General features: G+C 46.5%; 9 protein-coding genes across 9 annotated transcripts; 6 read left to right on the forward strand and 3 right to left on the reverse strand.

Annotated features, from left to right (window-relative positions):
• Positions 1-596: 596 nt before the first annotated feature.
• Positions 597-2,205, reverse strand: N7469_001554 (putative peroxisomal 3-ketoacyl-coA thiolase (Kat1); the record flags this gene model as incomplete). The annotated part of the gene is made up of 6 exons (XM_056640474.1): positions 597-635; positions 710-821; positions 879-943; positions 1,003-1,851; positions 1,937-2,032; positions 2,101-2,205. 6 exons carry the CDS (start codon positions 2,203-2,205, stop codon positions 597-599), a joined length of 1,266 nt encoding a protein of 421 aa, XP_056506231.1.
• Positions 2,206-3,104: 899 nt separating this feature from the next.
• On the forward strand, positions 3,105-5,251 carry N7469_001555 (putative bifunctional fatty acid transporter/acyl-CoA synthetase (FAT1); the record flags this gene model as incomplete). Its single annotated transcript, XM_056640475.1, has 5 exons — positions 3,105-3,390; positions 3,449-3,604; positions 3,667-4,813; positions 4,865-5,014; positions 5,080-5,251. The coding sequence occupies 5 exons, from the start codon at positions 3,105-3,107 to the stop codon at positions 5,249-5,251; spliced, it is 1,911 nt and encodes a 636-aa protein (XP_056506232.1).
• A 507-nt stretch (positions 5,252-5,758) lies between these two features.
• Positions 5,759-6,754, forward strand: N7469_001556 (alpha/beta fold hydrolase; the record flags this gene model as incomplete). Its single annotated transcript, XM_056640476.1, has 1 exon — positions 5,759-6,754. One exon carries the CDS (start codon positions 5,759-5,761, stop codon positions 6,752-6,754), a length of 996 nt encoding a protein of 331 aa, XP_056506233.1.
• Positions 6,755-7,197: 443 nt separating this feature from the next.
• On the reverse strand, positions 7,198-8,000 carry N7469_001557 (uncharacterized protein; the record flags this gene model as incomplete). Its single annotated transcript, XM_056640477.1, has 4 exons — positions 7,198-7,343; positions 7,418-7,557; positions 7,616-7,722; positions 7,785-8,000. 4 exons carry the CDS (start codon positions 7,998-8,000, stop codon positions 7,198-7,200), a joined length of 609 nt encoding a protein of 202 aa, XP_056506234.1.
• A 2,155-nt stretch (positions 8,001-10,155) lies between these two features.
• On the forward strand, positions 10,156-11,975 carry N7469_001558 (acyl--CoA ligase; the record flags this gene model as incomplete). The annotated part of the gene is made up of 4 exons (XM_056640478.1): positions 10,156-10,258; positions 10,323-10,943; positions 11,003-11,620; positions 11,674-11,975. 4 exons carry the CDS (start codon positions 10,156-10,158, stop codon positions 11,973-11,975), a joined length of 1,644 nt encoding a protein of 547 aa, XP_056506235.1.
• Positions 11,976-12,278: 303 nt separating this feature from the next.
• Positions 12,279-14,176, reverse strand: N7469_001559 (MIP/aquaporin family protein; the record flags this gene model as incomplete). The annotated part of the gene is made up of 2 exons (XM_056640479.1): positions 12,279-14,072; positions 14,141-14,176. 2 exons carry the CDS (start codon positions 14,174-14,176, stop codon positions 12,279-12,281), a joined length of 1,830 nt encoding a protein of 609 aa, XP_056506236.1.
• Positions 14,177-16,864: 2,688 nt separating this feature from the next.
• On the forward strand, positions 16,865-18,810 carry N7469_001560 (putative autophagy protein (Atg22); the record flags this gene model as incomplete). Its single annotated transcript, XM_056640480.1, has 6 exons — positions 16,865-17,028; positions 17,098-17,132; positions 17,212-17,967; positions 18,026-18,150; positions 18,217-18,378; positions 18,442-18,810. The coding sequence occupies 6 exons, from the start codon at positions 16,865-16,867 to the stop codon at positions 18,808-18,810; spliced, it is 1,611 nt and encodes a 536-aa protein (XP_056506237.1).
• Positions 18,811-19,186: 376 nt separating this feature from the next.
• N7469_001561 (uncharacterized protein) lies at positions 19,187-20,803 on the forward strand (the record flags this gene model as incomplete). Its single annotated transcript, XM_056640481.1, has 1 exon — positions 19,187-20,803. The coding sequence occupies one exon, from the start codon at positions 19,187-19,189 to the stop codon at positions 20,801-20,803; it is 1,617 nt and encodes a 538-aa protein (XP_056506238.1).
• A 1,040-nt stretch (positions 20,804-21,843) lies between these two features.
• N7469_001562 (sugar porter family MFS transporter) lies at positions 21,844-23,639 on the forward strand (the record flags this gene model as incomplete). The annotated part of the gene is made up of 4 exons (XM_056640482.1): positions 21,844-21,940; positions 21,996-22,817; positions 22,871-23,090; positions 23,159-23,639. 4 exons carry the CDS (start codon positions 21,844-21,846, stop codon positions 23,637-23,639), a joined length of 1,620 nt encoding a protein of 539 aa, XP_056506239.1.
• Positions 23,640-23,910: the final 271 nt, after the last annotated feature.

Below are 23,910 nucleotides of genomic sequence, written 5' to 3' on the forward strand. Positions count from 1 at the left end.
AGGGCTTGATGGGGGAAATTAATGTCTTGCACTGACTTGGCCAAATACTCCATAGTGAACTGTGAATAGATCTAGGGGGGGTGGACTGCTTGAAATAGAACAGTCATCTCCGTGAGTGTACATAGTACACTAAATGATCTGTGTGTCCCTCGCTAGCGGAGATCGGCACAATCGAGAGTGTCGATCGACGCTTTGGGTGAATATCTTTGACACCTCACAATTGAGGCAGCACTCCAGAAAATTCGATAACTCAAATCTTTGCCATTGTTAATTTGCCAGGAAGCATGGCAACCTTGTCATTGTCATTGGAATGGGGAACATGTGGTGCCATTGTTCGAGAATTTCCGCATTTGGTATATAAGAAAAATTTTTAATCCCGCTGTTCACGATAAATTCGGAGCGGGTGATTTTCGCCCTAAACACTAGTCGATCTGTCATTGAATACCCACATTCCTACACATTTACTATTTATTCTCGCTATAATAAACTCAAATTAACAACATTTGGTATATTTCAATCCAATCGTCATACTCTGGACAATTTTTTTTATTTACAATATACGGAACAGTGGAACATAGGATCTTCGGCTCCGAGATCTAGTGCTCGGAAACGAAGATACCGGCCATTCCCATACCCTGGGGCAAAGCTTCATTAGTTCGGATCCGGAGAAGAGTGGGGTGAGAATGCAGTTTTCTTTGTCGTAACTTACTGTTCCAACACACATTGATGTAACTGCTACACGCTTGTCCTGGCGACGTAGCTCCGCCAGCGCAGTGACAACCTGTCGGGCACCAGTGGCACCCAGGGGATGTCCGAAAGCGCTAATTGAAGTCAGTACACAATGTCATTCAGTGCAGTTAGATGAATGCTTCACTTACATGGCACCACCACGCGGGTTCACCTTAGACTCGTCTAGTCCCAATTTGCCAACACAGTAAACACCCTGTAAAACTGTCAGAGAAAAAGAAGTTCGTAGAAAGGGAAAAACTAGAAAGCACTCACCATCGAGGCAAAGGCCTCATTAATTTCAAAAATGTCAATTTCATCCTGATTCAGGCCGAACTTGCTTAGAATCTTAGGAATGGCAATAGAAGGACCGATGCCCATGATGCGAGGCTCCAGTCCGGCAACAGTGGCGCCGCAGAACTTGCCAACAATGGGCTGGCCCAGCTGCTGAGCCTTGGATCGCTTCATCAGTACCAATGCAGCGGCACCATCAGTAATCTGACTAGCATTGCCACCAGTCGTCGCACTAGGTTGCCACTGTGGGAAAGCAGCACGGATCTTGCCGAGACCCTCAGCAGTGGTACCATAACGAATACCATCATCGCGATCTACAATGACATCCTTGACCTCGCCCGTCTTAGGATCCTTAATCTGGGTCTTGATAGGAACAATTTCGTCATTGAACCATCCAGCCTTCTGAGCACGCTCAGCTTTCTGGTAGCTGTTGGCTGCAAATTTATCGTGTTGCTCACGGGAGATGTTGAATTGACCAGCAACATTCTCCGAGGTTTGTCCCATGGGTTGGTAATTCTGTGAAGCGAGCGGATGCTTGTTGATACGCTCGGCCATTTCGGGAGAGCCGCCGTCGGAGTTGGTGCTCATGCTCTCTGCGCCAACGGCGATACCAACATCGATTGAGCCAGCGCTGATTTGGTTGGCGATGTTTTGAATGGCCAGAAGACCAGAGGAGCAGAATCGGTTTGTCACAGAGGCCGCAGCTGTAGCAGGAAATCCGGCGGCGAGGACGGCAGAGCGAGCGATATAGGCTGCGCCGGGAGCAAGACAGTTACCCACGCAGACATCTTCGACGAGGTTGGGATCGATGTTGGACTTTTCGCGCACGGTCTATTTTGAAATCTGATTTAGAAAACAAAAAAGGATAAAAATAAAAAAGAGACTTTGGATTTATCGGTGACAAGTTTGAACTTACGGTCAGCAGCGAAATCAAGAGATTGTCAACTGTGGTATCCTTCAACCCACCCTTGCGGGCTTTTGTGAGAGGTGACCGGGCAAGATAGGTGATGACCTGTATTAGGGATAATTAAGTGACCGATCGTACCGAATGATCGCAAAAAAGCACATAAATCAACATACCACATCATCGGGGTTCTTCGACAAAATGCGCTGTTTCGCAGCTGAGACCGTGGAAGGCGATAGCTGGCTTGCGACAGAGGATAACCGTTGCTGCGGAGAAGACATGATATGATGTGCGGAGAGTTGGAGAAAAGAACTTTGGACGAAAAGACAGGAGAAAAAACCGACTCCCAAAGACGGGAGCTCACATTTTTAATATTGTCCGGGGTTACAGAAACGCGGGGCGAATGGACCGCGGCTCATCTGACTTGTGAATCACCTATAACTTATTCCTACCGGACCGAAAGTATTTGGGCCGAGCTTGTTGTTGGCTTTTTGGAAAACATCGCGTGGTCGAGCCGAGTGGAAGTGCCGACGCCGATGAGTGTCAACTTGTAACATACCGTTATAGAAGAGCCCTCGGTTGAAATATGTGGCAGTGATTGGTGGATTTATGTAATATTACCGGTTTCGGGTATTGATCTATGCTCCTGTTGTCTGACGACAACAGGGGATGTATACATGCTGCATACCGATATCGGCGTGGGTAATAGAACAGAAATAGATAATTAAATTGATTGAAGTAGAGAGGTTATAGAAATATGGATATAGAAATATGGAATCATTCTATAGTTTTTGAAAGCCCATCTAAAGTGTCGACGAAGCTGTCAAAGGAGATCCGCCGTTAAACCCGGGGTAGCCGTAGCCAAACTGCGGGGAGAACGAATAAGAATAAGTACATAGGAAATAGTTGTGACCTCTCCATCTCGGAACTGGTTAGTATTGAGCTAAGGCCTAGTGGCTTTACCTCCCTAGGAACGGCAGATCACTGCAGCCCAGCTTCCGTCTTGACCTAGGCCTCGCCGTGGGGACTTCTTTTAATTCCCCAGATCTTCCACATTTCGACAGCGATTTCAAAGGGCAGCATTCATTCGGGATCGCTGTTTATAAAGTTGTCCACTAGCGTACCAGCGAATTTCCAAGGCTGCACCTATTGATACTAGCATTGCTGATAAGTCGCCGCAATGGACTTCCTGTCAGAAATCGGTGCTCCCGCCGTGGCAATGGGAACCGCATTTTCACTTGCTGCTGGCGCGTATCTCAATGCAAAGCTATCCATTGGTACCGACCTCTCCCAATTAAAGAATGATCGTGCCTTTGGCCAACGTCTGGGTGAGCGCATTGGTAAACTGGGTGAATCTACCACGATATACAAGCTGCTCCAGCGAGTTGTCGATGTCGATGGTCAGGGTAGTGCAGATGCTCTCTGGTTTGAGCAGAAGACTTGGTCATACAACCAGTTGAAAGAATGTCAGTATTTCGCGATCTTTGCCACGGAGATTTTGACAAGAAACTAATAGGCTTTCAGTGGTGGATCGATTTGCGGCTTTGCTACAGGCTCGGGATATCAAGACTGGCGATATGGTCGGTGTCTTCACCACAAATTCACCCGAAATGGTGGTTACTTTATATGCACTATCGAAACTTGGTGCAGTGGCTGCCATGATCAACACAAACTTGCGGGGTAAGCATCAGATTTTGGAAAAGTAAACAGTATAGCTTCACACATGCCTAACGTTATTCCAGATGATACATTCATTCACTGCCTTAATGTCTCCGGCTCCAAATTTATCATATCGACGCCGGATATCGCACAGCATGTCTGTGCAGACTTACCGCATTTATCTTTTAGTCTTTCTTCATTCGGAGGAGTCTCTTCTGGACCCGTTGAACTCATCACACAGAATGAATTACAACAGTTCCCAACTACGGGGTTGGCACCAGCGAAACGCAACCCAAAGGACCTCACAGCTCTTATCTACACATCTGGAACTACTGGCAAGCCTAAAGCTTGTGCTGTTCGAAACATGCTGGCAATCATCACGTCTACTCCACTCTCATCCGACGTCAATAGTCCCGGTAAATACTATCCACTCCGAACATACTCTGCCCTCCCTCTCTTCCACGGCACGGCATTCTTCACTGGGTTATGCTACTCAGTAGGAAATGCGGGAACACTCTGTCTAAGACGAAAATTCTCGGCATCTCAGTTCTGGAAAGATGTTCACGACTCACGAGCTACCCGTATCCTCTACATTGGTGAATTATGCCGATACCTACTTGCGACTCCCCCATCTGCTTATGACCGCGACCATAACTGTATCGCAGCGTCCGGCAATGGTCTCCGAGGTGAGATCTGGGAGCGATTCAAGACTCGCTTTGGTGTGTCTGAGATTCGCGAATTCTATCGTTCCACGGAGGGTCTGGCTAAGTTCGATAACCATGGACCTGGAGTATGGGGTGCTGGAAAAGTTGGATTCTCCGGGCCTATTCGCCGATTCTTGGAAGATGATGTTTTCATTGTCAAGTATGACAATGACACGGAAATGCCATACCGTGATCCCTCGAGCGGATTCTGTGTTCGAGCTGGTCTTGACGAGGAGGGAGAGGCTATTGGTCGTGTACGAGATCGTGGTCTTTTGACGGAATATTTACGCAATGAGGAAGCTACTGAAAGCAAGCTACTCCGGGATGTTTTCCAGAAAGGAGATCTCTTCCAGCGTACAGGTGATTTGGTGGTGCAAGATCGATCTGGATGGGTCCGATTCCAGGACCGGGTTGGTGATACATTCCGCTGGAAAGGTGAGAATGTAAGTGCTGGAGAGATTCGTGATCATATCTGTCGCATTGATGGTGTTCATGATGCTGTGGTCTATGGTGTTAAGCTTGCTGGGTAGGTCATTCGTCCCTAATTTCAATGGTGCTGGATTCTAATCGTTACTAGATATGACGGCCAAGCCGGTGCTGCAGGCATTACCCTCGAAGAGCACTCCCATGCTTCTGAAACTGAGCTTGCTTCAAAACTATACCCCGAGCTGAAGAGGCGTGGTGTCCCTTCATATGCCTTCCCACGTCTCGTACGGTTCATTGAAAAGTGAGTTGAGTGATTAAAGTATGCACATCAAGCAAAAAAAATGCTGACAAAAGTCCGTCTTCTAGGGTTTCTACTGGTGTCACTTTCAAGCAAGCCAAGGGAGATCTCCTGAAGAAAGGATGGGATCCTCGCAAAGACTCCGCCGGAGACAGCCTATACTGGCTCAATGGGACTTCGTACGAGAAGCTCGAGGACAACAGCTGGTCTGCCATAGAGAGAGGCCAAGCTAAGTTGTGAGCTAGGTCATAAAAAGTTGGATATCAACATTGTATCGATTAGCATTACGGTAGACGTCTCACACTGAATTTATCTTAAATATCATACTACCGTTCTTATAGCTTCGAAGCTGACTGTCGTCTCCTATATGTGTATGGCCTTCAATTGTTGAGAATCAAAATCTCTAATTTGTTTGTTTTTAGTACTTTGGCTTAATCGGAACCAGAATGGGAACAGGTGGTAGAGGCGATCGATGTATAAGATGAAGTAAAAAGAAACTGACGAGAAAGACGAGATAAGCGAGATAAACGAGTAAAGTCTGGCAGAATATTGGCGGAGGTGGATGCGGTACCTCTTAATATTGTCTTATAAGTGTCAACACAGATGAAGAGTCGCAGCTTATGACCCGATTCCAAGTCGTTAAAGTAATGATTCGACACGAAAAGGGTTTCGCTTAGTCATTTCTCGATAGTTGAATGTGTGAAGACAAAAAGACATCCGAAATCTAACCAGACCAACGACAATAATATGTTTAATACTCCACTCGTCCTGCCACGTCCTTGGACACAGAAAAGACCCGACGATGGAAAGCCAATTGAAGCACCATCCGAATCTGAGTTTGTCACGGAGTTTGGAAATAAATTACCAAATGCCGAATTCCTTCAAACTGAGATCGGCAAGGCTGCATACTACTCAATTCATCCTATATCTTCGGCACCGCCAGAGCTGAAGACACCCATTTCGCGTATTCTTTTCGTACATGGCGTTCAGACGCCCGCAATCGGAATGCATCCATTAGCCACCACGCTGAGCTCTCGTTTTCCTTATGCTCATTGTGTCTTGGTTGATCTGTGGGGCCACGGGCTCTCAGAAACACCCCTCATTGCGCACGACGCGACAATCTTCCATCGTTTGGTTATTGACTTGATGAACGAGCTTCGCTGGGAAGACGCGCACCTTATTGGGTACTCATTTGGCGGTTCGATGGTAGCAAGCTATGCTCATTTAAACCCGGAAACTGTTTCATCTATGACTTTGGTTGCTCCGGCGGGTCTACTGCGAACTTCGCAGTTGAGCGAGTTGGAGAAAAGTTATATGCAGGGTGGAGATGCAGTAGAGGATCAAGCGCGGAAATGGATTATCAAGTACTTGGAAGGTGGACAATTGGTTGTTCCTTCGGACTGGAGGGCGAGAGTTGAACGGGGTGAGGTTGTAGCCGAGGCTGTTCGTGATTGGGAAATGAAGAATCATAAGGGGCATGCAGCGAGTGTAGTTGGTATTTTTCGGGATGGCGGTGTTTTCGATAAACATTCTGAATTTGCTCAATCTGCTAGCAAAGGAATCCCTAATCTATCTGTGCTTGGAGAGCTGGATGAATTGTGCAGCGCGCAAGATCTGCAAGAGCTTGGGATGGAGAATGTTGCTGTCGTGCCACAGGTTGGCCATGGGGTTGTAAGGCAGAGCGTGCCTGAGGTTGCTGGGCACATCGAGAAATTCTGGAAAAGTCTTGAAGGAATAGCGTAGATACTGGGTGACGATGATCCACATTTTGGTCATATTCTGGCAGGACTCATTCATATTATGCTTGGTTTACGCTATCTTTAGAATAAATAGACATGATGTAAATTTAAAGCTGCATTTTATAAGGCTGTTGAAGTGTCTCATTTCAGTAGGGCCTTGAAAACCACAAAAAGAAGACGATAGATTTTCACTTCTACGATAAAATCTCTAGCAACTAAAGTACTGGTGGTTCAAATTCGTGACACAACTTGTTTCGCATCCTCGTTACTCTCAGTGAATCCCCGTGAATTCCATAGCTTGTACATAGTAGGGTAATTTTCCAGTCAACAGATACAACAGCGCAGCATCATACCAGATCACTTTGATCTGGAAATCTTTTCGACGCTTGATGCGAAAATATTCTCGATACAATCCTACCTCCTGAATGCTTCAACCCGGTATCAAAACTAAATCACGTAATTCGAATTCATTTCTTCAGCCGTGTTCGACGATTTAACTTCTTCGCGCTTGTCTCGCAGAACAAATAGCTGGATCACGATTACACTGATAATCGCTGCAATGACTAGCCCGAATGTTGCTGGGTATCCGTATCCTAAATCAAATACTTCAGTCTCAATCCATGGAATATCACTACTGTTTTGAAATGAAAGGATTCATCATACTCACGGAAGGATGGTGCCATGGTTTGTGGAAAAATCACAATAGGTAGCCAGGCAGCTACCGCATACTGAAAACCATTCATACTACTGATGACCACAGCGCGCTCCTCATTATCACCAGCGCATATTTCATTGGCCCACGTATAGCTGTAAAATGATTAGTTGCGATATCTCCTTGCTTGGTTTGAGTGCAAGATAAACATACAACACAGCCGTCATGAGATGTATATTGACAGTCAAAAACGCGAATTCCTTCAGAGGCAGGCTTGATGGCCAGAGTGCAAGGATTCCGTTCGGGAGTAAAGCCAGAATCTGTGATATTAGAGCAAGACCTTGAGATTTCAGGCAAACACCAGAATTTCGGGCAAGCTTACCAAGGGGATAATTATCCAGAGGAATCTGCTCCCGGTATAATCAGAAAGGAAGCCCCAAATAACAACACACGTTCCAGAGATAAGAGAGGTCCCAGTCGGTATAAGATTGCGATCAACCACTGAGAACCCTTCAGACTTGAGCCAAATCCCAAAGTAAGTGCTGGCACCACAAGACTCGCCATAAAGCTTTCCATCCGTATTAGATTCCTCGCACATTTGAACATCCGAGAACAAATGCGAGGTTGACTTACAACGTATCCCATAACAAACGCATACCATTTCCAAGAACTCAGTATTTTCTTGAATGTTGCGATCGTGACTTTCACCGGTTTTGCCTTTCCTGCCCTCAGAACTCTTTCTGTGGCTAATTGGCGCTCTTTTTTGGTGAGATACCAAGCGCGAGTAGTATGTGGCGTGTCGGGAAGAAGGAAGAAGCTTGAAATCCCAACGGGGATAGTCATGCACTGTAGTTTAACGTGTCAGCAACGTGTATCGATTTCAAATCATTTCAACTGTGCTTATTTGTTATCAATATTGAAAAACTGACACCGCAAATGATGTAGAGCCATCTCCACCCGGACAATCCCTGCGCTCCATTCAAATTCTTATACACAGCTGCTTGGAGATATCCACCAAAAGCAGATCCCAATGGGGCCGTCATATGGAAAAGCGCGACTCGCTTTGCCAATTCCGTCTTAGTATACCAGCTTCCTAGCATATAAAGGAGAACCGGAAAGAAAGAGCTTTCGAAGAAGCCGACCAAAAACCTGAAAGCGTACAGTTGTCCAACATTTTGCAAGCCAGCCTGTGCAAAGGTAAAGATAGCCCAGCCAATTTCCATTATAGGAATCCATATACTTGGTCTCACTTTCTGTACGATCAATGTACTCGGTATTTGCATCACTGCATATGCGACAGTGTAAGCTGTATTTGCATACGTATACTCATTTCCGTACATGGAAAGCGACTCCTGCATTCCTGAAACATATGCATTTGATAGATTGCCCTGATCGAGGTATTTCATGAAAAAGCCCAGGCATCCTATACTGAGAATTGCAGTATCAAGTTTGAGCAGGAGTCGTCGTTCTTCGGGCGACTTTAAGTGTGTATCTGTGTCCCAGATAAAAGAGCGAAAAGAGCGACGAGGCTGTGACCGAGTCATTGAGTTTCCAGAACCATCAACGATTAAATTAACCGCGATGGTTGCATCTTTGTTCGATTTATCAAATGATGGGGTTTTTGGATGTTCAGGACCGATCGCCATAGCGGAGGGTAGTTTTTCAACGCCGTCAAATGAGAAAGTGTTAGCGAGATACTATTGTGGTACTACGAGATAGTATCTCGCTCACTGGCATTGGTGTGGCTCCAGGTGTTTATATAGACAGAAATCAACTCCAAAATTGCCAACACCAACTTCACTTACTGAACACTTGCAAGTAAGGATTGCCAATCCTGCTCACACGAAATCCTTGGCTTATCACGACATATCCATTGGGGTCGCGCGATATCTCCAAAGCAGTCGGCATTGCTACTATTTTCGGGAATCTCCCGGCTTCTCACACTAGCATAGGTTATTGATGCCATACATACAGCAGATGAGACACGAGCTAACGTCGCTGATACCTATCAATGGTTAATCGGTATTAGCCAGCCATATTCTCAATCAAGTGTTACGAGCCTATAGCTGCCCAGAATGGCTAAACTCAAGAACGCCTAAGAACATTAGCCTGCACACTGGCAATATTCTACTTCCGAGCCCTAGTTGGAGAACTTGTAACTTGGTAAGCTTTTGCAATAATGTTGAATAGCAGTGCCACTGGCGCCTCTCGGTTTTCGTAGGTAGTCATGGAAGTGATGGAGTCGTAGTAAGCCACCTCGCTGGAGATAGATAACTCACAATTTAACCTAACTAATCAACGTTTCCTTCTGTCTTGAATTTAGCAAGTAGTGTTTCTTCTTGCCGCTATTAAAGCTCTTGCCATTGAATCTCCTACTTCAGGCGAGCAGATCTCGACAGTACTTGCACATCTATTCGGTCCAAGTGGCATGCATCGCGTCATTATAGGACCGTGAATCGTTTAAGCCTGAAGGGGCTTGTCTCAAGGTCTGACTGTGGCTGAGTTCCTTCCATTTCACTCCAGATCCTTTCCTTTCTTGTGATGCTCGGGCATTCGGAAGTACTCAAATGGGATCTGCAAAAGGGAGAAACCGAGGAATGCGGGGAAACCCCAACGGCAATGCACGACCAGCACGAAGAGAACGCTTCAAATATCAAATACGCTCAGACAAAATACGCTTAGACGTCCGTTGCGGATATTCATTGCAGTTACATAAAAGAAAATTGGCTTTTAGTAGCAGTGAGGTCTTCAAGATGCCTTTCTCCTCAATATACCCCGACATTGAGATCCCAGACATTGACCTATGGGGTTTGATGTTCGAAACGGAGCGAAAGGAACAATTCCCACACGACCAGAGTAAGTCATCTGGTATTCAAAGTCCGAGAGTTATTGAAGTCTTACTTAACTCGAAATCCTATAGCTATTTACCGAGATGCCATCACAAATCGGAAGTACTCTTACGCTAGCCTTCATGATGCCGCGGCTATCTTTGGACAAGGCTTACGCTCAAAGTGGGATTGGAAAAAGGGCGATATCTTAACATTATTTGCCCCAAATAATATCGACGTCCCTGTCATTATATACGGAACTTTTTTTGCTGGTGGAATCGTCTCACCGGCCAACCCTAGCTATTCAGCCGATGAGCTAGCCTTCCAGCTCAAAGACAACGGCACAAAAGCTATCGCAACATTCAAATACCTCCTCCCCGTTGCTACGGCGGCAGCTAAGAAGATTGGTATCCCGACTACACATATTATACTTCTTGGTGATGGAAGAGATTCGTCGAATCAATTCCAGCATTTTGAGCAGATCAAATCGACGTCAACCTACCTTCATGAACCACCGCGAGAGAAATTAGAGCCCAATCATGACCTTGCTTTTCTTGTCTACTCATCTGGTACTACTGGTCTGCCGAAAGGAGTCATGCTGAGCCACCGCAACATTGTTGCCAATGTTCTGATGGTTGCGTCTTCGGTAGGCCAAAGTTACAGCTGGAAAAATGATAGATTGATAGGAATCCTACCATTCTATCACATATACGGTACTCTAGCCCCAAAATACGAGGCGATAGTAAAATAGTGACCTAATTATTCGTTTTAGGTCTTACCTGCCTCATTCATCAGCCTTTATACCGAGGTATCGAGATGGTTGCGATGGAGCGATTCGAACTAGAAACATTTCTTAGGACAGTACAAAATGAGCGGATTACTTTTGCTTATCTTGCACCGCCTGTTCTGGTTCATCTTGCGAATAACCCTATTGTCGAGAAATACGACCTGAGCTCACTGCGCATGGTGACATCTGGAGCCGCGCCACTAACGCGCGAGCTAGTTGATACGGTTCACAGTCGTCTAAAAATCCGAATAAACCAGGCTTATGGACTTAGCGAAACAAGTCCTATCACACATACCCAGCCATGGGACGAGTGGTATACCAGTGTTGGAAGTGTCGGGAAGTTGATGCCGAACCTGACGGCGAAGTTCCTTTCGCCAGATGGTGCAGAAGTTCCGACGGGACAAGATGGAGAGTTGGCACTCAAGGGACCTAGTATCTTCAGAGGTTATTGGAACAATAAAGAAGGCTCCGCAAGATCATTTACAGCAGATGGATATTACAAGACTGGGGACGTCGGTTATCACGATGACCAAGAGAACTTTTACATTACAGACCGCGTGAAGGAATTGATTAAGTACAAAGGGTTTCAAGTTGCTCCAGCAGGTCAGTTATATCCCCGGTTTTGGCTGAAAAGCTATTGCTCATATATTTTGTAGAGCTCGAGGGGCTATTGATTTCACATCCAAACGTCAACGATGTCGCTGTCATCGGGGTCGATCAGGACCACACGGAGGTTCCCCGTGCGTATATTGTTTTATCGCAGGGCGTTGAAAAATCACCGGCTGTAGGAGAGAAAATTAGAGAATGGATTGACTTCAGAGTCAGCCATCACAAAAAATTACGAGGTGGTGTCCGGTTTGTGGATGAAATTCCCAAGAGTGCAGCAGGGAAGATCCTACGCAGAAATCTAAAAGAAGTTGCTAAGAAAGAGCAAATTCCCAGCAAGGCAAAGTTGTGAGAGAATTGGGCTCAGGTGGTATTCTGACACGTTCTACATACTGAAACTGGGCTTCTCGTACGAAGGGAGATTTTAGATTTTATACATTATTGAATGCAACTCCGATCATAAGTTTACTAGTACAAAGAGTATATACTATGGGGACCAAGCTTGCAAAACACTGAATCATGAATCATGCAAAATACTTCGGATTAAATATCATCGCTGATAAGTCAACCGCAATTCCCGCTAAAAACAATTCCGGTGACTGTATATCAAATGCTCGCGGCAAACGAATAAGCACAATATTCCAATATAGCCAGATCAAGGAATGGATACACTCCTTGGTTCTCGTTTACTCAATCGAAGACGTCGTCTCCACTTCATACGACTCTTTCTCAAAGCCCGCTGAGTCCTCTCAAGTGGATAATTGACAGGCGACTCTCCGCCAGTAAAGATAAAGAAATCATATAAAAAGCCACCAGCAAAAGCCCCACTCACGGCTCCCGCCCAAGGCCCATAAAACCAGTAAGGGTTAAGGAACAGATCGTTGGTGTATCCCAGGGCCAAAAGAGCAAGACGCGGGCCAAAGTCTCGGCTCGGATTGAAGGCAGCTCCAGTTTGATAGGCAAATGTCATACTCAGACAGGTAATTACAAGACCGATGATCAAGGAGTTCATACCAGCTCCAGGTGGTGCATTCTGATCATCACCGAGGGCCAGGACAGTCACTGATAAAAAGACCGTGCCGAGAAATTCAGTGAAGAAGGCAGTGGCGGGTCCAATCCAGATCTCGCGTTGGCCGGTGACAAAACTGGTGATGATTCCAGTATTGGGGTTGTTGCTGACATAGTACTCGATGGACTGGTAGTAGATACCGTAGGCAGCAAGGCCAGCACAGAAAGCACCGACAAATTGAGCCGCAAAGTACTCGGGCATTTTGCTCTTTGGAAAGCCGCGGTAGAACCAAAGAAGCGCTGTGATAGCTGGGTTGAGATGGGCACCGGAAATACCACCAGAAATATAAATTCCAATCATAGTAGCAAATCCCCAGGCCCAAGCAGTTGTGTTAGGGTTTCCTGCATCTGCTATGGTCACAGATAGGTCGGCGCAGAACCCAATAGTCAACTGAACAAAAACTGCCAATGCTTCTGCCAATGCCTCACGATGATGTGTGCGAATGACAGACCAGGTGGTGTGGTTGTTGTGAACTTCTTCTTCCACAAGATCTTGTACTAATGGGTGCAGATCCTCTGGGACGGTTGGATGGTCTAGACCTGGAAATTCCACTTTGGCATCCAAATCGTTGTCGATCGCTTCCTCCGGAACTGAGGGAATTGTATGAAGCGGCTCGCCGGTCATATAGTCAGGGGGCCTGTGGTCCTGGCCTCCGTCTTCATCGGTTGCTTGAGATCCACCTTCTTCTACTGTCGACAACTGGTCTTGGTCTTGAATCCACTGGGAAGGGCGTCTTCTTCGAGTGGAAGATGTTCGAGACATACGCGAGCCCCGTCCAGCAACCGAGGTCGTTTCTCCATTGAGGACCTTATTCATGAAGTTATTTTCGCGCTGCAACCGAGCATCCTCCACTTGTGCTGCCATCTTCCGCGGGTCCGCGGTCTTTTCGATCTTGCCTAGCTCAAGATCATTGGGATCCACGTCTAGTCCTATTTTCTGCGAATTTTCTGCAGGGAGTTGGGCATTGGCACGCTTCTCGAGTAACTCATCTTTGGTTGGTACCATGCCTGGTCGCACTACGCGAGGTAATGGTTTGGCCAGCGACCATACTGGCTTTGTGTTGTTAGGCTGCTCATAAGAAGGATTTAGGTCGGCATAACCAGGTTGTACAAAGGGCTCATGAGAGAGTGCCATCTGAGGGGTATCATCAGGCCCTGCCAATGTGAACTTCCCTGCCGTTCTCTCTGCTAAAGTCGTACGTGGAGCGAGACTCGGCACGCCACTGCCAGTACTACGTCTGGCCGCCGAGCTTCGACGGCGTGCACCTCCCTGACTCTCATCAATGTTTGAGGCCCGGCGGGTGGGTGAAACAGCGTCATCTTCTCCCCATCCTCGGTCACTTCTCGTAGGTGATGTAGGCCCTTGGCTTCTGGCACCAGACTACGCTCACATAAGTCAGTTTAGAGACCAAATACTAGCTGATATCATCCTACTACGAGGACACTCACCACTGCCCTGGGGCGTCCAGGCTCTCCTTCTTCCATTGAGAATGTGGGTCAAACTTTTGCCGAAAAAAAGCTTTCGAGATTGATCGTGGAAGGGTCGTAGTAATAGCCGGATCTTGTGATCAAAAAAGTTTGCCCTATCAATGGATAAATGATGAATCAAGCAAGTTCATCCTCTCAATGGAACGAGAGGCAGGAAACGCAGAAAAATCAAAAAGAACTCCCGGGTGGAGGCGAGGGTCCCTATAAACTGTGCCAACAAGAATCGGGGTCACCTCATTCTGCCCATCCCCCCTCTCCAGAAAGCTCAAGTGGAGGAGATATACGCAATAGCCATCCGATCATCCTGACGTTCCTGCTTGGAATCATCCAAGCTTCAATGGCGGAGCCCAAGTACAGTCGAATTAGAAGCTGGGCCCCATCTTTTAGTTCCTGTCCTGACCCACTGCAATCCTCATGGACGCCATTGATTGATCCACCGGTACGCTAAACAAGTTGAGCGTGCTTCTCTTAACGGAACCGGCGCGAAATTGTTGTCCAACGGCATGGCAAATCCGAGTGGGCCGCTATTAATTGACTGGATTGTGTCTGCCGTTCGATCCGAGGGGCTGTTATGTATGATGCACCGCAAAACAGGAGCCAGCCTCATCTTTCAGGTGTGATGCAGAAGCGAAGTTGGAAAGTGTGTGATGTGCAATGTTGTGCTGCGAGTTGTGCACCATGACATCATGTGTACTGCTTCGCTCCTTCCCAAACAGCACATCCCGAATTGGTTCTTTCCTCATTCTCTCCACCTCCACGGGAATTCCCCCGTTTGCTTGGCTCTCCACGTCGATCGCCTTGGCATTGAACAACTTTATGTTCAGCTGTATCAGATGTAAATCATCCATTTGATTAATCACAGATATATATCTTCCAACTCCCGAGCGTCTCTTTTGGTTCTCTATCAAGTGGCATTATGAGCTGCGTCGTGCTCCAGTGTGGCGCTTTCTAACAGGTGGGGACCTTCTCAAGAAAGGCTTGGATTAACGATCGATAATGGTCGTCCAATGATCGTATGCATCAGACGAGAGATCGAACCTCTTAATTGGGAGGATCAAAATCATCCATGCATTATTCCACCTGCGCCATACGCGAATATCCCAATCACTGCTTTCTAGTCTTGAAATGCTCGTCTTTGGAGATTACTCCGATCGCTGTATGTTCTTATTTAGGTACTGTAGTGGGGGAGTATCGGCCTGCCAGCCAGTAGGGGGATTATGTAAGGGAATTGGCCTAATTTGGAAGGGGGGGTTATATACATTCATTTAGATAGCATCTTTAGCATCACGCAGAGAACACACAGAGTTCAATTACACGAGTTACAGTCTATTCGAGAGAGTGCTAGCAGATAGCCCTAGTTGGGGTGTTGTTTACCCTCATCCTTCTGCCCCATTCAACCTGCACGTACCGACCGTGCTGCTTCGAGCATCCTATCCCGTTACAGTACGTAAGTCCAGTAGCTGGAAGATTGCATTCTGGGCCGCATAATGATGGCCCATTTTGAGTAAGGACCTACAAGCAACTTGATTCAGCTTCAAGATTTCCACCAAATTTCTTTTTCCTCTTACACCCGATGAATACGTTCAAGGCGTGTGCAATCTTTAGGAAGTATTGCTTCAAGCAGGATAAAGTTTCCCACTTTTGGACCGTCATTTCCAAATGAAAGACTTCACTGCAGTCTCACTGAAACCGACTAGTTCCTTTCTAGTTTCAACTTGAAACTGAAATCATGATAGTTCAAGATACCGCTGGGCCGCTGTATTGTTTTTCTAGGTGGTAACAGAAATAGGACGTTCATTTTGTAATTCACCAACAATATAGGTATAATGCTCCGACCGAGCATAGTATGTTTCAAGTGTTATGAAATCCATTTTTCCATTTTCAAGTTGAAGATCTTGCAGCAAATCTTGTCCGAAAACTTTGGAATACGAAGTGATGTGATATGGATAGCGAACCTATAAGGACAGAGGGAGATCAGGTGACTGAAGTGGGACATCAAGGACATCTGTACTTTCTTTCTTTCTTCTATCTGCCAGGAATCCGCTCTCCTTTAGGTATTCAATGAAGACAATCGGCTCGAACTTCTTATCTTCATGACTTTGGTTGTCTTCTCCTCGTTTGCTCTTTTTTCCATTCACTGTGCCTTTACACGGCCCTTCACCGGGCGGGAACCAGCTACCCCAGATGCCGAGCCGATCATCATCCGATGGAGTTCGACGTACTAAACTGACATCGGCATTTGAGATGCTCTCTATTTCCTCCCAATTATTTTGCTATTCGTCTCCCAATATACGATGAGATTGCACGCACTACTATATAGCCCAGGAAATTAGATTAATCCCCCTTTCCGTCGAAATACACTTCCGGCGAGAAACGGCTATGATAGGTCCCGGGCCGAGTCGCTAAGCTCCGGCTAGACCAGACGCGGGTGTAGCGTGAGGCAAACCCAGATAGTTCGTGTGATCGGCACTTTTCGAATCAATGCGACTGGCTCTTCTAATCTTTCACGGTTTGGCACCGCGCGGGGCAAGAGCGGTCGAGCGAAACAGGATTGTCATATTTATCAGTTCGCGATTATCCCGGCGTTGAAGACTTCACCCCTCTTTTTTTTGTCTCTCCTCTCATGCCAACTCTCTTTTTCTCTCTCGATTGCAACCACTTCTCAGAGTTGCCATCAGAGTGATCATGGAGTCTGATAAGGCAAAACATGCCACGCTCTCTGCCGAGGAGGTGGATCGTGAGATGATATCTCAGGTTGGGGTAGGAGAGAAGTCAGAGCAGCTCGTAGCTCCTGATCAATTTGACGACACTTATCGCACGACCAGGAATGAGATCTGGGCTTACTATGCGTGCGTTTGTTCGTCGAGGGGACGTTAAGCTCAAACTTGGGGTTGAAACTAAATAAATCCCATATCTAGCTATTATATTGGAAACAATGGACTGTCGCTGTTCAGTATGTTCCATTCTCTCTTGTGCTGGGAAGCTGAGTTATCCAAGGTCGCACAGTCCAGTATCTAACGTTCTATACATAGACTTCGCCCCGACGGCTTTTCAAACCCTACTATACCAGGCCGCACCCCCTGAGGGAGTCATGGAATTCGCTGGAAGGCCCCGATCCATCAACAGCATTGTGTTGCTCTGCAACGGCATCTCCTTTGCCATTCAAGTCGTCGTTTTCTTGACTATCGGTAGTTTCGCCGATTTCGGTTACTGGAGACCAAATATCCTGATCGCTCTGTCCGTGGTCGCCTGGGGTATTGGGTTTGGCTGGCTCGGGGTACATACATGGGACAAATGGGAGGTTGCGGTCGGACTCTACATAGTTGGTCTGATCGCCTACCAAACCACTTTGACCTTTTGGACTGCTGCATTCCCGGGTCTCGCTCGAAACACCTCTGAGATGAAGGAAAAGGCAGAGGCGTTCACCGCGGGACGAATCACTCGAGATGAATATGACTATGCCGACACAATGATGCGTAGTCGTCTAGCCAATATGGCTTTTTATGTGCAGTCCTGTGGTGAGGTTGTCATTCTAGCTGTTATTGTTGGAATCATGTTCGGTCTCGATGTCAATGCCGGCCAGCAGCAGAATAATTGGGGTCTGAGTGTGCTTATTGCATTCGTCTCAGGCGTTTGGCTGCTCATTTCGTTGCCTTGGTTCTTCCTCGAGAAACGCCGTCCCGGTCAGGACCCTGGCCACCGCGGTATTCTGATTGCGGGGATATGGCAAGTATGGCATGCAATGAAACAGATTTGGAAACTGAAGCAGAGTCTCATTTACCTCATTGGTAATACATTTCCCGGATTAGCCGTCAAGCGAGGGCTCTCATGCTAACTTCTTGATAGGCTATTTTTTGCTTGGAGATTCTCTAAATACCACCGTTACAGTCATTTCTACCCTTCAAAATAGCATAGTGGCCTATAACACACTAGAATTGACATATCTCCTGATTGTCGGGATTGCTGCTCAGGTAAGTCTGCAACATTCACCAATCATTCTGGTCTGGCCAATCTGAAAACAATGCTCACCAATTTAGGCGGCTGGAATTTATACGTTTTGGTTCATCCAGAAGCGTTATAGAATTGGAACCAAAGCCATGTTTAATACAATCGCTGTCGCTATCATTCTTCTGGATGGCTGGGGTATGATCGGAATTTGGACGAACAAATTCGGATTTCACAACACTTGGGAAGTTTGGGTAAGACCTTGATAATTGATCTTATATCCATTAAAGCAGTGTTAACATCGTTGGGGTTGACAGGTTTATCAAGCATACTACGGTTTCTTCGTTTGTCCCTGGTACAGTTATTCCCAAATCATGATCTCGGAGGTTACACCTCGAGGCCACGAATTTCTCTTCTTCAGTTTGTTCAGCATCATTGGCAAAACATCATCTTTCATCGGACCTATTGTTTCCAGTGCAATTATCGATGCCGATCCTAACCATAATGAGTCGACTCCGTTCTATTTCCTCTTTGCACTCAGCGTGGTGAGCTTCGCCGTCTTGTTCTTCGGAGTTGATCTTAAGAAGAGCCAAGAAGAGCAAGAGAAGTTTCTTATCGACAAAGTACGACGTTTGAGGCGCAACGGAGAATCAATGACGGAAGGCAGCGGGCCAAGTGCTGTCTAGGTCAAGATGAATACGAGAGGTCCAATTATTAGTAGTTCATGTGACCATCCTTCTATCCGTGAAATGAATATGATGATTGTATTTGAGATAAAATGAGTAGACCCTTCCAATAATTTTCAGTCTACTTTATTTTTGAGCATGCTAAAAACCGAGAATTTGCCTAGTTCCGATACTAGAAATGTAGTGAAGGCTTCGGCGCCGACTAAGTCGATAGTTCGATATCTCGGCGCCGAGCCTTCAGCCGTGGTTTTTATAAAAAATCCGAGCCCTTTGTACTATCTCAACCCATTTTTCACAAGAATCGTAAATTTTGGAGTCGAATTGCATCTATTTCAACTATTCTGCAAATTGTTACACGATGCATCTCTATTCAACTATGTCTTCACCCGGTCATCCGGTTATCATTGTGGGCGCCAGTCTCGTCGGGCTCTCGGCAGCTCTATGTCTGACTTCAAACAATGTCCCAACCATCGTGCTCGAGAAACACGAAGGGACTTCGAAACATCCTCGTGCTATAGGTTTTACAACGCGAACAATGGAGATTTTTCGTTCATTGGGCATTGAAAATAAGGACCCGGCTCCCGAAGATTTTGTTCTCGAACGCGCCCATGTAGAATGCGTGACAGGCCAATGGCATAACAACTCGTCCTGGTCTGATACAGAGAGCAAATCTAAAGCTCAGACCAACGAGGAAAATACTTCAAAGACATCAATATCCAAAAAGAATTATTCGGCGGAGCGTGGCTCTGCTATTCCGCAAGATAAGCTGGAGCCTCTACTCGAGGCACTAGCATTGAAGAGAGGCGCTGATATTCGCCGCCAACAGAAGGTCATATCGGTTGACCAGAATGACGAGGAGGTCATTGTTACTTGTGAGGATCACAATGGCGGTCAGAGTCATATTCACGGCTCCTATCTCATCGCAGCCGACGGAAACCGCAGCACGATCCGGGAATTACTCCAAATTCCACGCCACGGCCGAGGATTCATGCAGAATCTACACAGCGTCTTATTCCGCGCACCGATAGAGCAATGGACGAAAGGGATTGTACAGTTTGACATTGAACAGCCCGATCTCAAAGCTTTCCTCGCCTCCTATAGCGATGGCCGATGGGCACTAATGTTTAAAGATGGGGTCGAGCGCGACGAAAGGGATCTTCGAGCTGCTATTTATCAAGCAATTGGACGATCTGATTTCCCTATTGACATAATCACCACTGGCAAATGGGAGTTAACTGCTCTTGTTGCAGATAAATTTCGATCTGGACGAGTCTTTCTGGCCGGTGACGCGGCGCATACACTTCCGCCAAATCGTGGTGGATATGGTGCGAACACGGGTATTCACGATGTGCACAACCTCGCTTGGAAGATTGCTGCCGTACTCTCTCATCAATCATCGGTTGATATTTTGGATACTTATGAGGAGGAGAGACGTCCCATTGCTTTACTGCGACATGATCAGATCTTCGTTCGTGCGGACTATAAGGTACACCTTGATACTTCTATGCCCGCTGGAGAAAAGATTGATGATGATGCCATGGAGTTTGGTCAAATCTATTTTTCAAAGGGTTTTATTGGAGCAGATAAGAAGCTGCCACGGGCAATGAGACCCGATGAGTGGAATGGGCAGCCTGGTACCCATTTCCCTCACATTGATACGTCTCAGGAGAGGAAGACTGTCCCACTCATAGATCTTGTCGACCATCATGGTTGGACTTTAATTTCTGAGAGTAGCGCATGGTCTCATGCTGCTGCTACTGTGTCGGGAACATCTTCCATTCCTATTAGATCTATTCTGCTTGGCTACGATGTGCAGCTCGTTCAAGAGCGTGACTTCCAGGATTCATTTGGCGTCTCTCCAACTGGAGCTGCTCTTATTCGTCCAGATGGATATATCGCCTGGAGGAGTAAGGAGTTACCCTCACATCCTGCTCAGTTGCTGGACGAGGCTCTGTCTATTGCTTCATTTCGGGTGAAAGGTTCTGCTTCCTAGCACTGGTGGTAGCATGCTGGGGCCGTGATACTATCACGTAGTGTTTCTCATGAAAGATGGATGAGCTTGCGAGTATCTAGTGGTTGGTTATTATTTGGAATTATGCACGACGACTAGATACATATAACATCCCTGATTAATGAACACCTCTTTCGGTTTCACTCAGGGCCGAAAATGGGGTCCGTACGACATGGCAATGCCCAGTTGACTTCCTGTGGCGCGTCAAGGTTGACTCGAGGCGTATTATTAGGAGTAAGACGAGTCGTTTTGTGCCCTTTCCTCGCAGTTCAGGGCTTATTTAAATCGTTCAATTAATTGACGGGAATTTTATGCCTATATAACTATTGAGTACATACGTAAATAAACGTACTAGTAGAATTGGGGAAGGAATGTGTAATAGTGCAAATCACGAACCCGAACTTATGCTTCACCTGCACTTCGGCATGAAATCCTAATACCTCCAGCTTTATCTCTCCGAGCATGCTTGAACCTTCAAGTATCGTCGAGCATGGAGAACTTCCAAGTTCCCCATGCTCGACTATAAGTTACCAATGGATAATCCTACAACTAATGATATACAAACCATAATGGATTATGGTTATACTTAAATCAACGTTGTGCGGATCCAATCACAGAAAGCTTGAGGGTGCTAGCTTTTTTAGTCTTTATGGTATGCTTTACTGCGCTATATTGCAAGCTTCTGGATTATAAACTCTCTAAAAATGATTCTTCTTTTTGGATAGTCCAAGCCATGCTATTCAATTTAATGAATAGATCAATAATTTTTCCCACACGTAGCCATCATTTCCACTTCACCGTCGCTCCTTCCCAATGATTTTTTCATCTGCCTGTGTCACCGTTGCCTTGCTGACGGCACCTTCCCGTTTGGGGTATCCTTCACTTCTCACTTATCCACTTTCTTCCTTTCTTCTTCCCTCAACCTATTTCTTCTCTCCTTCATCTTCTCAGTCGATATCTATCCCTGTTGATATTTCTGTCACTGACTCCTTCCCATTCTTGTATGCTCACGTCTTTTCGTCATGGCGAACCATGTCGTTGGTACCGCTGACCTGAATCTGATTGAGGCCCCAGTAACTTGGCATGCCTACCTGATCTGTGGCTTTGCCAGCTTTGGTGGTTTGTCTGAATAGGACTGCTACATCAAGGAAGACTCAATCTAACAAATCTCTAGGAATCCTCTACGGCTACGACTCGGGCTATATCTCTGGCGTTCTGGGCATGCCTGTTGTCAAGAAACACTTCGGTCATCCTGTAGCCAAATCTAAGGATCCTGATGGCTATATCATTCCGTCGTCCCGAAAGTCGCTTATTACTTCCATTCTCTCTGCTGGCACTTTCATCGGTGCACTGATCGGCGGTGGTGCTGCAGAACGAATTGGACGTTGTCTTACCATCATGCTCTCCTGCCTGATCTTCTCCATCGGCGTGGCCGTCCAAGTCGGAACCATCAATATTGGTGGACTTGTGGCTGGTCGATTCATTGCGGGCCTGGGTGTTGGTGGTGTCTCTGCTACCGTTGTTCTGTACGTCTCTGAGATCAGTCCTCGCAAGGCCCGTGGACTACTGGTTTCTATTTACCAATGGGCAATCACAATCGGGCTGCTTGTGGCATCTGGTGTAGACCAAGGATGCAAGAATCGTCCAGATAGGTCTTCATACCGAATCCCTATCGGTATGCAGTTTATCTGGGCGTTGATTCTGGCGGCTGGACTCTTCTTTCTCCCTGAGTCTCCCCGTTACTACGTCAAATGTGGCCGAATGGACGATGCTCTTCGCTCACTGGAGAGAGTACGTGGCCAACCTGGGTCGAACCCGGCCATCCAAGCAGAGCTGGCTGAGATCAAAGCGAATTTCGAATATGAAAAGCAGATTGCAAGTACCTCTTGGATGGACTGTTTCAGAGGTGGCAGTTCCCGTCGCGGCAACCTGCATCGTATCATGATGGGAACATGTCTACAAATGTTCCAGCAGTGGACGGGAATCAACTTCATCTGTGAGTTTATTCCGAAGCATCGACAGCAAGCGAGATGTCTAATAAATGCCCAGTTTACTATGGTACAACGTTCTTCTTGCAAGTGGGTATCAAGAACCCTTTCTTGATCTCGACGATTACCGGCATTGTCAACGTTGCGACCACCCCGGCATCATTCTACATGATGGAGAAGTTCGGTCGTCGTACCCTACTCATCTATGGTGCGGTTGTGATGTGTGTCTGCGAGTTCATTGTCGCCATCGTTGGCGTTGCCGCTGCTGGAAAACATGCTGCGTAAGTCACATACCCATAATAAAGCGACAGCAGACCATTGCTCATCATACTAAATGTTTCAAATAAAGCGAGATTTGCCTCATCGTCTTTACCTGCTTTTATATTGCCGCATTCGCGACTACCTGGGGCCCCGGTGCGTGGGTGGTTATCGGTGAAATATATCCACTTCCGATTCGCGCAAAGGGTGTTGCCCTTGCAACGGCTTCGAACTGGCTCTGGAATTGTGTTATTGCTGTCATCACACCTTACATCGTGGACGAAGATAAAGGTAACCTGGCAGTCAAAGTGTTTTTTGTATGGGGTAGTGCACTTGTCCTATGCTTCATGTTTGCCTTTTTCGTGGTGCCCGAGACCAAAGGGCTGTCTCTTGAACAAGTTGACAAGATGCTGGAGGAGTCTACTCCTATGACCAGTTCCAAGTGGAAGCCTCATGATACGTTCGCTCATGAGATGGGTATGCTTGAAAAGCAAGAACCCACAGTCAGCCACCTCGAAGACCGTGCCTCACCCACAGAGAGAGTTCGGGGCAATCGATCCGCCGCCGTGTAGACATGCCTGGTGGGAAATATCCAACGACTGTCACGATCATGATTCGCTCTAGAAAAACGACGAAGATCTTTGCGATTCACGGTGACCCTGAAGTTACTCAAGTATTAAGCGTGAAGGACTACAATTACCGTTTCTGTCTGATTTCAATTCTCTTTTATCAGTCAATTATTATCTCACCTTTAGTTGTAGCTAATGGAACTCAAGTTTACTGGTCAACAGGTCTCGTGCAGCAACAATATAAGACAGTTTGGTATTGGATCATTTTAGAGGA

Source organism: Penicillium citrinum (genome assembly GCF_028827155.1).
Source record: "Penicillium citrinum strain IBT 23319 chromosome Unknown utg000001l:1.0-4955037.0:1.0-4956770.0, whole genome shotgun sequence".
Classification (NCBI taxonomy): Eukaryota; Fungi; Ascomycota; class Eurotiomycetes; order Eurotiales; family Aspergillaceae; genus Penicillium; species Penicillium citrinum.